The sequence below is a fragment of the Nannobrachium achirus genome (genome assembly GCF_963921795.1).
Source record: "Nannobrachium achirus genome assembly, chromosome: 7".
Lineage (NCBI taxonomy): Eukaryota > Metazoa > Chordata > Actinopteri > Myctophiformes > Myctophidae > Nannobrachium > Nannobrachium achirus.
In genome coordinates, this window is record NC_137816.1 from 40,407,160 (window position 1) to 40,419,647 (window position 12,488).

The 12,488-nt window shown below is 44.1% G+C and overlaps 1 protein-coding gene across 1 annotated transcript; it reads left to right on the plus strand.

Moving 5' to 3' along the window:
* Window positions 1-1,170: 1,170 nt before the first annotated feature.
* Window positions 1,171-10,173, plus strand: LOC308288136 (isocitrate dehydrogenase [NADP], mitochondrial; the record flags this gene model as incomplete). Its single annotated transcript, XM_080729484.1, has 10 exons — window positions 1,171-1,254; window positions 1,502-1,667; window positions 2,253-2,413; window positions 2,512-2,655; window positions 3,285-3,421; window positions 4,027-4,178; window positions 5,342-5,454; window positions 5,616-5,713; window positions 5,815-5,907; window positions 10,089-10,173. The coding sequence occupies exons 1-10, from the start codon at window positions 1,204-1,206 to the stop codon at window positions 10,171-10,173; spliced, it is 1,200 nt and encodes a 399-aa protein (XP_080585610.1). The 5' UTR covers window positions 1,171-1,203.
* Window positions 10,174-12,488: the final 2,315 nt, after the last annotated feature.

Genomic DNA, 12,488 nt, shown 5'->3' on the forward strand with positions numbered 1-12,488 from the left:
ATGTAGAGCTATTGGCATATGACAGGCTATAGCCCTCCAGCCAATTATGGAGCAAGGGGCAGGTAATATAACATGGCACCTGTTATAATATTGATAGCCTATACCCAAGGTCAGAATGCCTGCATATTTATGCTGCCTGCATGGCACCGCCGTGATAATAACAATGTGAAAACAGTTGCAGACAAGATTACAACGTTTTGAAGTTGCCTCCAGTGACACTAATGAGTTCAAATTCCAACCCATGGTTGTAATTATAGGCCTATACCTTTTAGAGGAATAGACCTATGGGATGCAGGTTGATCATGTTTTATTTGTGTTATGTGGTCAAACTTCAAAGTCAAACATAGCCTAATAGGACTACACATGAGCACAATGTGGATGAATGGTCTTCAATCTCCCAGAATATTCATGCACCCCTCCTTTTCAATTGAAAATGCTAGACCTGGGGTGGCAGTCAAGTGCATGCCACACCATACCTTCAGGACATAATCCGATCCCTTACCTCAGCTAACACAGGGTGTATGGCCCTATACCTTCCCTAAAACACCCAGGCCAAGGCTCCACATATCATTCTTCTCCCTCCTCCTGGCTCCCTCTCTAGTCAGAACTGCAGTGCAGACTTACTCTGCAACCTCCACTGCAGTCTGAAACCTAATCTCTTCAGACTCTATCACACCCCCTATAGCACGCCTTTTGGCATTGTCATACAAATAAACGTGATTAATGATTTAATTGTATTTTGAGCATCGAACGTTGGAACATATGAATCAAAATTACATTTATGTTTGCTTTACAGGCATTGTAAACAGAAAATATTTAATAATATATTTTTTACTGTAGATATCTACAAGCTCACAACTTGAACTTGTAGATTTGCTACTTCCACTGTTTGAAAACGTGTGAACACTTTTTTAATAGATTAATTAATAGATACAGATGAATGAAACGATACTGATGATTGTGCAAATAAACACAATTATCTAAAATAATTGTGATTAGGCAATTACTCTATGTAATAATTGAAAAGCCTATTGGCAGCCACTTCCATGGCCCACAAAGAAGCCTTATTGGTTCTCAATTAACTCCCCTCCAAGAGTTCCAAACCTGGTAAGAGCACATACCACATAAGTAATAAGGCTATAAATTGTTACAATTTTTGCAGATGCCACAAAGCGCATCAAGGTGGCTCAGCCGGTGGTGGAGATGGATGGAGACGAGATGACCCGCATCATATGGGAGTTCATCAAAGAGAAGGTACTGTAGTTCATTACTCTAATTAACTGCTATGTGAGTCACGCATGTGGAAACACTATTCCCACACAATATGGAGATACAAGCAATGAGCTTATAGGACTACTATTTTGTAGATCTGCTGTTTACAAAAATCTTTGAAAATGTTTGACAATTTTAGAAAATGTACATAGTACAGTAGCCTGAAGGCCTACACACAACACAAGACACTACCAAACACACAAATAAGTGGTGGTTTGTATTTGAACAGCTCATCCTGTCCAACGTTGATGTGGAGTTGAAGTATTATGACCTGGGTCTGCCGTACAGAGACCAGACAGATGACCAGGTCACCATCGACTCTGCGCTGGCCACCCTGAAATACAACGTGGCTGTGAAGTGTGCCACCATCACCCCTGACGAGGAAAGAGTGGAGGGTATCGCCTTTACCATACTAAATCTTCATAAAGCTTTACCTTTAAAACAAGCTTCATAGTCCACTGTATGACGGTGCTTTCTGAAAAAAGTTGACACCACTGTAACACGCAGTATGAATTAGGCTTGAGGTGCCTTTCACCGCTACCCTTGTGATAGCCCACACACATGCGCGCTGACGTAGAAATCCTACTTAATTTATGGCCTTATGACTAAAGCCCAGAGGAATTGAAGACTCTCAAAAGATCAGTTCACTTTGACTGCAATATAAAATGATACAAAAAGGTTTATTTACAGCGCTGTAACATTCACACATCAGACATGTTGCTTCAGCAAGGCAAAAATATGGACTGGCTTTCCCTCCCTCTCACAGTTCATTTTTAATTTGCTAAAACAAAACTTCCTTCTCTGCTGAGCTCATTAAACACCAAGAACTTATCTCTTTCTCACAGCCATAAAACAAAGAGGCCACTATGTGGCAACTATGACCTTACCTATCCTCCCTCATTCCTACCAGCAGCTGTGTCTCAGGGTCATGCAAATATGGAGATACGACGGCAATGATATAATGTATCATGTATCCTCAGAGTTCAAGTTGAAGAAGATGTGGAAAAGTCCTAACGGGACCATCAGAAACATCCTGGGCGGCACTGTCTTCCGCGAGCCAATCACCTGCAAGAACATTCCCCGCCTCGTTCCTGGTTGGACGCAGCCTATAACTATTGGCAGGCATGCCTTCGGGGATCAGGTAGGCACGTGAAATAGATGTTGTTTTCTCGGATGCTTTCCAAAAACGTAGGAATGATTCATTTTAAAGGAGCGTCTTTGTTCTTCTGTCCATCACAGTACCGGGCCACAGACTTCGTTGTCAGCCAGCCCGGCAAGTTCAAGATGGTTTTCAGCCCGGCTGATGGAAGCAAAGCCACAGAGTGGGAGGTGTACGACTTCCCCGCTGGAGGCTGTGGGATGGGCATGTACAACACAGATGAAGTGAGAACCACACTGACATGGTATAATATGTCTTGGTTCAAATAGACTACGTGTTTAATTGTTCTATATTCTCTTTTTTTTTACCTAAATTCTTATCCCACGATTTTGTAACCCATTTTTCACCCAGTGCCAATTGCCTAAACTGTAATCGTGGGCTCTGCTCTCCCTCTGCCAACCTGGGGAGAGCCCCAAACTGAGCTCATGCTTCCTCCTGTGCATGAGGAGTGAGCAAGCCGCTTCTTATCACCTGACAGGGGGGAGCTTCCCCGTTTGGACATAGCGTGTGGAAGGAACACGTTATTCCAACCAGTTCCTTTCCCTTCCATCAGGCGCCCCGGCTGGCCAGGGGGAGGCATTATAGAGAACAGGATTACTGCATGTTTTTGTGAGGGTATCTACCCTAGGATACACAGGGAGAACATGCAAACTCTGCACAGAAATTGTTCTATATTCTCATAGCAATTATTGCTATAGACTATAGAGTGTTTATTCAGAAACCGTTTTTTTCTTGATCAATTCAAAGTGACTGAAAGAATAACAAGTTAAAGTAAGACAAAAGTTGCCTCGACATGACATGATGACATGACATTCTAAGTAAACATTACGTGTGTGTGTTTGTGTTCCAACAGTCCATCACTGGGTTCGCTCACAGCTGCTTCCAGTACGCCATCCAGAAACGCTGGCCTCTCTACATGAGCACCAAGAACACCATCCTGAAAGCCTACGATGGGCGCTTTAAAGACATCTTTGAGGACATCTTCCAGAAGTACGATGCTGTACACATCACACATCCGCTTCATATGCCTTGTAATCGCTATAACCAACACAGACTTCAGACGCGTTAGTTTCCCATGTTGGGTTGGTGGCAGTGCTGGTCAGTAGTTCATTTAATTTACGTTGGAGTGCTGGCTCACTGAAAGAAATCGACAAGAGAATTGGCTGGCAATTGGTGTCATCCATGGCGTGTCTTTCCTTTTGGTTAATACCCGGTCAAAGTTCACCGATATTGAACTCCATAAAATTCACACTCGTACTTCACACGCTTCAACACTGCAATGAGAAGCTCCACCCCTTTGGTCCCATATAATTGAAGTGAAAGGGGAAGCTGACGCCGAGACGTGTATTGCGAATGTGTAACCGTGACCGTGCCCTGATAAATACAATGGAATACTTGTTTTACTGCGTTTTATTGTTTTATCACCACAGATATTATATTGTGTTCATCACTGTCGGAAAAGATCATTACATCATCACAAAAAGGGCACTGTCTCTCCAATTTTACTAGTGGAGTTCATTTAATGTCTGGTATCTGCCCTTGTCTTGGGTCTTTACTATACAAGTGACAAACTATTATTGTCATGTGTTCCACAGGAACTACAAGCCACAGTTTGACAAGCTGAAGATCTGGTATGAGCACAGACTCATTGATGACATGGTGGCCCAGGTGTTGAAGTCTTCCGGAGCCTTCGTCTGGGCCTGCAAGAACTATGATGGAGATGTGCAGTCCGACATTGTGGCTCAGGGTGAGGATGCTTTCACCTGATTTATATGGTTCGCCGTAAGACATGTCCCAGGCTGAAAATGGCTGATCTACAAGCTCGCTAGTCGCTACGTGTCACGATGCAACGCAATAGCCAAATCCCAATACTCAAACTTGATCATCCTCACGTCATCCACTCGCAACCTTAGCCCCACCTCCGAGCAAGGAGGCAAGTACAGTAGGAGAAGCAAGGACGGAGGAATCTATCAGGTACGCTTTAAGGAATCCTCGCTCAGTCAGCACCATTTTAAACGACAGAAATTACTTGTCAAACACCTGGACCACTCCAGGGCCCACGGTTGCCATGTGGAGGAGGAGAAATTATCCCAGGGTTCTTCAATGTTTTCAGGCCGAGGACCCCTTAGTTGAGACGAGAGAGAGATGAAGCTGGAACCCCACCACAACCTGTTCATAGATTCCATATAGTTTCATCTTTTGACAGCACGATCATTAGTGTATTTTTATATTCCGGAATCATCTCCATTTGTGTTTTCAGATATTTAACTACTTGAACCGTCAATACTTAATAAACTTGACCTTTCACTCTGTACTTAGTCTTCTCTTTTCCCCCCTCTACACCAAAGCTCTTTGCCGAAAATAGCCAATCTACAAGCCGAGCTTGTAGATCTGCTATTTTTCGCTAAAGTTCTCAGAATATGGACCCACATAGGGTTCAAGTGGTGAATATAAAAAAGGGGGAAAAAAGGTTTCTATCACACAAAGATTTGGAGGACCCCTGTAGTAACTCTGAGGACCCCCTAGGGGTCCTGGACCCCCCGTTGAAGACCCCTGGCTTATACTGTACATCACACTTGATGTATCCTCCCTGATCCTCGCTCCAAGTGGATTGGGGAGCCTCCTGTCTCCTCATTCTCAGCTCCTCCAAAAGCAAATTAAGCTTATAGGAACTTGAACGATTTCCCAGCCAGGCTGGAGGACAGAGAACGGAGTAGGTGCGGAGGCAAAAATGTGAGTTAATGAGTGAGTGGGGTTTGACTATTGAGAGCTTTTAGAGCAAGACACCCAAGGAATTGTTTATGAATGTCTTTAAGTGCTAAATTACATTGAGTGTCATCTATGGTGTTTCCTGTTGTTCTACATAGGATTTAGTGTGTATTTTGTTTGTGTAAATGTGTGTGTCTGCAGGTTTTGGCTCTTTGGGTCTCATGACATCAGTGCTGGTTTGTCCCGATGGCAAAACCATCGAGGCAGAGGCTGCCCACGGGACGGTGACCAGACACTACCGTGAACACCAGAAGGTAAGGAGCTACAGCCTTTCTGCACAGCTGCTACACACTGGGACGCTAGGGTTGGTGCTTAACGCAACCTTAGTTATGTCTCACCAAGACAGAATGACTTATTATTTAGCACTGGCACACAGAATAATAATTTCTTGATGTTATTTTTCTCTATATTGTAGGGAAGACCCACCAGTACTAATCCCATCGCCAGCATCTTTGCGTGGACCAGGGGTCTGGAGCACAGAGGCAAACTGGATGGAAACAATGATCTGATGAAGTAATACAATGATACCTCATATTACTTCATTATTCTGTTTTCTTTTATCTAGTTTATCTTTATATCTGCTTCAATCATTAATATGCCATTGAACCCTGCAGGTTCTCTCAGACATTGGAGAAGGTGTGTGTGCAGACGGTGGAGAGCGGTGTGATGACTAAAGACCTGGCAGGGTGCATCCACGGCTTGGCCAAGTGAGTTTCTAGACTTTTTGTTAACAAGACACTATCTGTGTCAGGGGTCTTCAACGTTTTCAGGGCAAGGAGGACCCCTTAGTTGAGAGAGAGAGAGAGAGAGAGAGAGAGAGAGAGAGAGAGAGAGAGAGATGAAGCAGGGATCCCCACAACCTGTTCATAGATTCCATATAGTTTCATTGTTTGACAGCACAATCATTATTGTATTTTGGATTAATTTCAATTTGTGTTTTCAGATACGTATTTAACCACTTGAACTGTCAATACGTAACTTGACATTTCACTCATTTAGCTGGGGACCCCCTGGAACCAAATCAAGGACCCTTGGGGGTACCCAGACCCCACTTTGAGAACCACTGTAATATACTGTATCAACTGGTTGTACCAGGTTACAGCATGTATGCTTCTGCAAGAAAGATTCTCTTGTGTTTACACTTGATATTTCAATGAGTTTTCCTGAAATGTAGAAGTACTCTTTAAGAGTACAGTTTTCTGTTTAAGTGCAAGTGATATTTATTTGATAAAATAAGTGTTAAACAGATAGTGAGTAACAGGGATCTCTTCAGCTCTTTAGTAAAAAAGAAAAAGAAAACTCTTTCAGGTCAGGATAACTGTATAAAAGTCCCACCAGCAACCCCACCCCCTGGCCCATTATCACTGACTTGGCTCCACCCATCTCTCACCTGCACTGATCCACCACACCTGCTCCCACTCGCACCTCATTACTGGCCAGGTATATATACTGCCTGTGCCCTCAGTCCTAGTTCAACAGCCAAAGAGTAAACACCTTCCTGAGAGAGCCCTGGCCTGAGTCGAGCATGTTATGCGTCACTGAAAATAAACCATAACATATATGGAAACAACCACTCCTCAAGCATTCTTACCGATGCCCCCATGGCGATGCAAACCACCTAAACTAGCCCCAAAACCTATTCTTTTCTTCATGGTCCTTCGACGCCGAGAATAGTGCATTGTCATGGCGGAAGAGGAGCCTAGCCTGTACGAAATATTCACATTTCGGATAAACAAACCGGCTCACCCGAAGACGGACCAGGAGTGGATAGAGTGGTTGGAGGAGATTGACAGAGTATTTCAACTGATGTTAAACGAATCCAAGACCTCTCCTCCACCATCCAGGCCTACTCCTGCCTCACCTCCAGTTCCCCGGGCGCCACCTTCTGCCTCGCTTCACAAGACTCCTCCTCCTATGGCCTCCTAGTCTCCGCCTCCTGCAGCCGAGGCACCCTCCTAGTCTCCGCCTCCTGCAGCCGAGGCTCCCTCCTAGTCTCCGCCTCCTGCAGCCGAGGCTCCCTCCTAGTCTCCGCCTCCTGCAGCCGAGGCTCCCCCCTAGTCTCCGCCTCCTGCAGCCGAGGCACCCCTAGTCTCCGCCTCCTGCAGCCGAGGCTCCCTCCTAGTCTCCGCCTCCTGCAGCCGAGGCACCCTCCTAGTCTCCGCCTCCTGCAGCCGAGGCTCCCTCCTGGTCTCCGCCTCACCTCCTGCAGCCGAGGCTCCCTCCTAGTCTCCGCCTCCTGCAGCCGATGCTCCCTCCTGGTCTCCGCCTCCTGCAGCCGAGGCTCCCTCCTGGTCTCCGCCTCACCTCCTGCAGCCGAGGCTCCCTCCTGGTCTCCGCCTCCTGCAGCCGAGGCTCCCTCCTGGTCTCCGCCTCCGGCAGCCGAGGCTCCCTCCTGGTCTCCGCCTCCTGCAGCCCGGCCACCTCCTGTCTCCTCGTCTCCGGCACCCCAGGCTCCACCTTCAACCTCAGTCTCCGCCTCCAAGAGCCAGTTCACTTGGCCTTCCCCCGCACCTGGGCCCCCACAGTTTTGGCCGCCACCTGAGCCCCCCCAGTACCCATTTGTTGTTCATGGGGCGGCCCTACAGCCAGTGTGACTTTTTAAGGTGTAAATCTTTGCAGATTTGGGGCGGCTGTATAAAAGTCCCACCAGCAACCCCACCCCCTGGCCCATTATCACTGACTTGGCTCCACCCATCTCTCACCTGCACTGATCCACCACACCTGCTCCCACTCGCACCTCATTACTGGCCAGGTATATATACTGCCTGTGCCCTCAGTCCTAGTTCAACAGCCAAAGAGTAAACACCTTCCTGAGAGAGCCCTGGCCTGAGTCGAGCATGTTATGCGTCACTGAAAAATAAACCATAACATATATGGAAACAACCACTCCTCAAGCATTCTTACCGATGCCCCCATGGCGATGCAAACCACCTAAACTAGCCCCAAAACCTATTCTTTTCTTCAATAACAATTGTATTCAACCAGGAGAGAGAACTCATGAAAGATGAAGCATAAACAAGTGAAACTGGATTCCAAAATTGGAACTGGAACACAAACTGAAAATATATTTTCCCTTTATTAATTAAGAGCTGGAGAGACAGGGAGCCCTGTTCACATCCCCAGCCAACATAGAAATGCTTGTGAACTCATAATGCCAGAAATATTGGTAACATTTAATATATACTGTACATTTACAGCCTGCACTGGTTTTAACAGACCACTAGAGAGCGCCATCTATAGGGCCATCATACTGTATCTCTGAACAGTGTTTGCTCTGGCTTAGATGCAACTGCAGTTTTCCCGGTGAACCTGAGCGCAACGGTGGGGGCGTGGGAGTGTGGGGAACACACACCACTGACTATTGCCGATGATGAAGAGGTTATAGCTTCATGAAATGAGAGGCACTCTTGCTGATTTCAAGAGACTTGTCGCCAATTGCAAGATATTTAATAGTTATTTGGGGCCATGATGATAACCCCTTCTTCCCACTACTAGACTAAGGATTTATATTGTTTGTGTTATTGTTTACAACCACAATTATTCATGTGTAGAAAGATCGCGGTTCCACTAGTTTTACTAGTTGGCCAGTGTAGTAGTCAGGGAATTTTAGCAGATTACCTGTCAAAGCTGGGAATACATTTGTTACCAAACGATTTCTTCACCAATGTGTTCGTAAAGTGTCTAGTAACATATCTAACAAAGATTGAAATTCAACACCCCTAGGAGAATCTTTGACAGCTATAGGGTAATTCTGGGTCTCATTCACTTACTATACACTATACTACCAGTAAGACTCCCTAATCGGGAGATAAGCGGCGTCAGGTCGCAGCATGATTTTAGGCCAAAATGTGTAGGAGCAGTGTCCAAAAATGTGTTTGAAAAAATCGGCCTGATGGTGGCGCTTTATGGGACAGATCCATGTTGATGAGATGAGTGTAGACATACTGTGTACCGATTTGTGTGATTTTAGGGCAAAATCTGTAGGAGTAGTGTCCAAAAATGTGTTTTAAAAAATCGGCCTGAAGGTGGCGCTAAATGGGACAGATCCATGTTGATGACATCAGTGTAGAGCAAGTGTGTACCGATTTGTGTGATTTTAGGGCAAAATCTGTAGGAGCAGTGTCCAAAAATGTGTTTTAAAAAATCGGCCTGATGGTGGCGCTATATGGGACAGATCCATGTTGATGACATGAGTGTAGACATACTGTGTAGCAATTTGCATGATTTTAGGGCCAAATCTGTCGGAGTAGTGTCCAAAAATGTGTTTTAAAAAATCGTCCTGAAGGTGGCGCTAAATGGGACATATCCATGTTGATGAGATGAGTGTAGACATACTGTGTACCGATTTGCGTGATTTTAGGGCAAAAATTGTAGGAGCAGTGTCCAAAAATGTGTTTTGCAAGAATCGGCCTGATGGTGGCGCTAGAAGAGGGCCATGTGAGAAGTGTGTGTGCAAAATTTGGCATGGATCGGGGCAATGGTTGTGGAGATATGAGCAGGGCAAAAGTGTGACGTGTGACTGACGGACGGACGGACGGACGGACGGACGGACGGACAGACAGACAGACAGCCGGTGGAGGTTTTGATAGTAAGGGAAAAAAATGACTCCCAAAAAATATGCTTTAAGTGGGATGTGAGGGGTCTAACTAGGTGTTTTTAATTATTATGAATCCATTGCAAGCATTTGTTTTACACACACACACACACACACACAGTTGTATGGGGTCCATTGTTGGCCCAAGGAATGTTTTTCGTGCAAAACTTCATACTAAAATGTCATAATATTCTAATTAACAAAGTAAGAACTGATGTCTTCCCATGAAAGGAATATAGCCTGTGTTTGGTCATTAATTAGTCTTGTTGACACTAATAAACTCTGACCTTGCAGCTGCAAGCTAAATGAACATTACGTCAACACGGCAGACTTCCTGGATGCTATCAAGACCAACCTGGACAAAGCTCTGGGCAAGTGAGGAACCCGTTCACAGTTTAGATTCAACCATCATATTTAACATCACATCATTATAGACACTTCCACTAACTATCACTGTAACAAACTGCTCATCATGTTGCACATCGCCCATACACGGTGCAGACACAAGTCTGTAGTTTTTTATTTTTTATTTGTATTGTTCTACTTTGTATGAACTTTTTTTCTTATTTTTATTTATTTTATTATTTTCTCTCTTTTTTCTTTGGTCCATAATGGTCCATTTACCTCACTATCTGTATATTGATCATTATTAATTAATACGAAAGTGATGTTTAATCTTAAGTTAAGTGGCAAGTAATCTTGTCCATTTCACTGAAGGCAATTTCAGTGTGATTCAGTATGTGTATACAATCAACAATCAATAATCGATAATGATGCAATAATGATGCTTGCAGTTGTTCCTTCAACTACGTAGTGATTAATATGCAAAGAAACATATTAAGCACAAAAGAATATGAAGCCAGGACTCTTCATAAGCATGAGATAAGCTAATAGATAATAGTTATATGCCTAAGGAGAGAGGTCTTTTGTATTTTTTGTATTGTAATTAAACAATTGTGGACAACAGCGGTTCCCAACCGGGTGGCTGTGATGATATTGCATGTGGGCCTCCAAACAATTGGCAAAACACGAAGATTTGATAATATTACAAACAAAAAGATCTCATGGTATTTTTCTTTAAAAGCTTGAAAAATAAATTTCCATCAACTTAAACTTAAAGTATGGCCTGATCCAGAAAGGGTTGGGATCCGCTGGTGTACAGGGTTGATAACTTTTTAACGTCCTTTTGTCTCTGACATTTTGCTTAGAACTTTAATTGATACATTTCATATGGTGCAATCCTCTCAAATCTCTGTAGAATAGATGTGAAATATCTTGCACAAAATCAATCAACTATGATGTGGGTTAGATTTGATAATGTCAAAGATACTTGCCACAAGAATGTACTGTTTTGCAATAGTTCCATGGGTGCTTCCCACTCTTGTGTATGAACTGTACTGTAGCCTATGTAAGACATAATAAAGATCTTGTAGGCCTATGGGTGCACTCCAAATAGATTGATTTGATGTAATACTAATCAGTATGCACATTTTAAATACTGTATACACAATAGTATGTTTCATTTTAGACCATGTGGAATGTGAGGAAAGTGAGGCATCTTGTAACCAAGATGAGGTACTGTACTACACATACATGTTCCTGCAGTTAAAGTTGTTTATTGTCGGGCGCCTGCTGTCCTACTGGTCCAAGCGCATACCACTTAGGCATTGCCGCGTAGACATGGATGACTGGCAGCGTTGCCGGTTCGATTCCCAATCCGGACGACCGTCTCTCCCACATTTCCTGTCAGTCTACTGTCCTATCAATAAAGGCATAAAAGCCCCCAAAAAATAAATAATAATAATAAAGTTGTTTATTTTCTCTGCCAGGCCAGACGCCCTCCCTGTCTGTCCGTCTGTCCAATGTCCATCCACCATATCTCTGTAGTCATGTGATCAACATGTATCTGTCAGATTTTTCATATTCCATTCCGATTGGCTATGATTGGCTTCCAGTGTTTGCGGGAGTGGTCCAATTTGCACAAAATGCCACAAGTCATGGAAGCAGTAGCCGATTTCTGTGAAACTTACATGCACACTCACAGGAGGCCAAGGAAGAACTGCCACCCCACATCGGCCTCATGGTGGCACGACCAGTCCACACACTCAGTATTATGTCAGTATCATGGTCTTTATCATGTCAGTTGTATTCCAGTTAGTTCAAACATGTTGCATTCCAGCTCAAACATGTTACGTTCCACTTAAAAAAAAAACGGTTCCAGTTTAAAGCGGTTTTGTTCTACTTGAAATCATTTGTCAGGCTAAGCTCCCATTCTTCTATAGCAGGGGTCTTCAACGTTTTCAGGCCAAGGACCCCTTAGTTGAGAGAGAGTTGAAGCAGGGACCCCCACAGCCTGTTCATAGATTCCATATAGTTTCATAATTGTTTGACAGCACAATTATCATTGTATTTTGGATTAATGTAATTTTGTGTTTTCAGATATTTAACCACTTGAACCGTCAATACTTAAGAAACTGAAACTTTTCACTCTTTTTTTCCCTCGCCGAAAATAGCCGATCTACAAACTCACAACGCCTTGCGCGTTGTGAGCTTGTAGATCTGCTATTTTTGGCCAAAGTTCTCGGAACATGGACACTCTGGTTGGTTCAAGTGGTTAATATAAAAACAGAGAAAAAAAGTGTCTATCACACAAAGATTTGGAGGACCCCCTGTAGTAACTCTGAGGACCCCCTG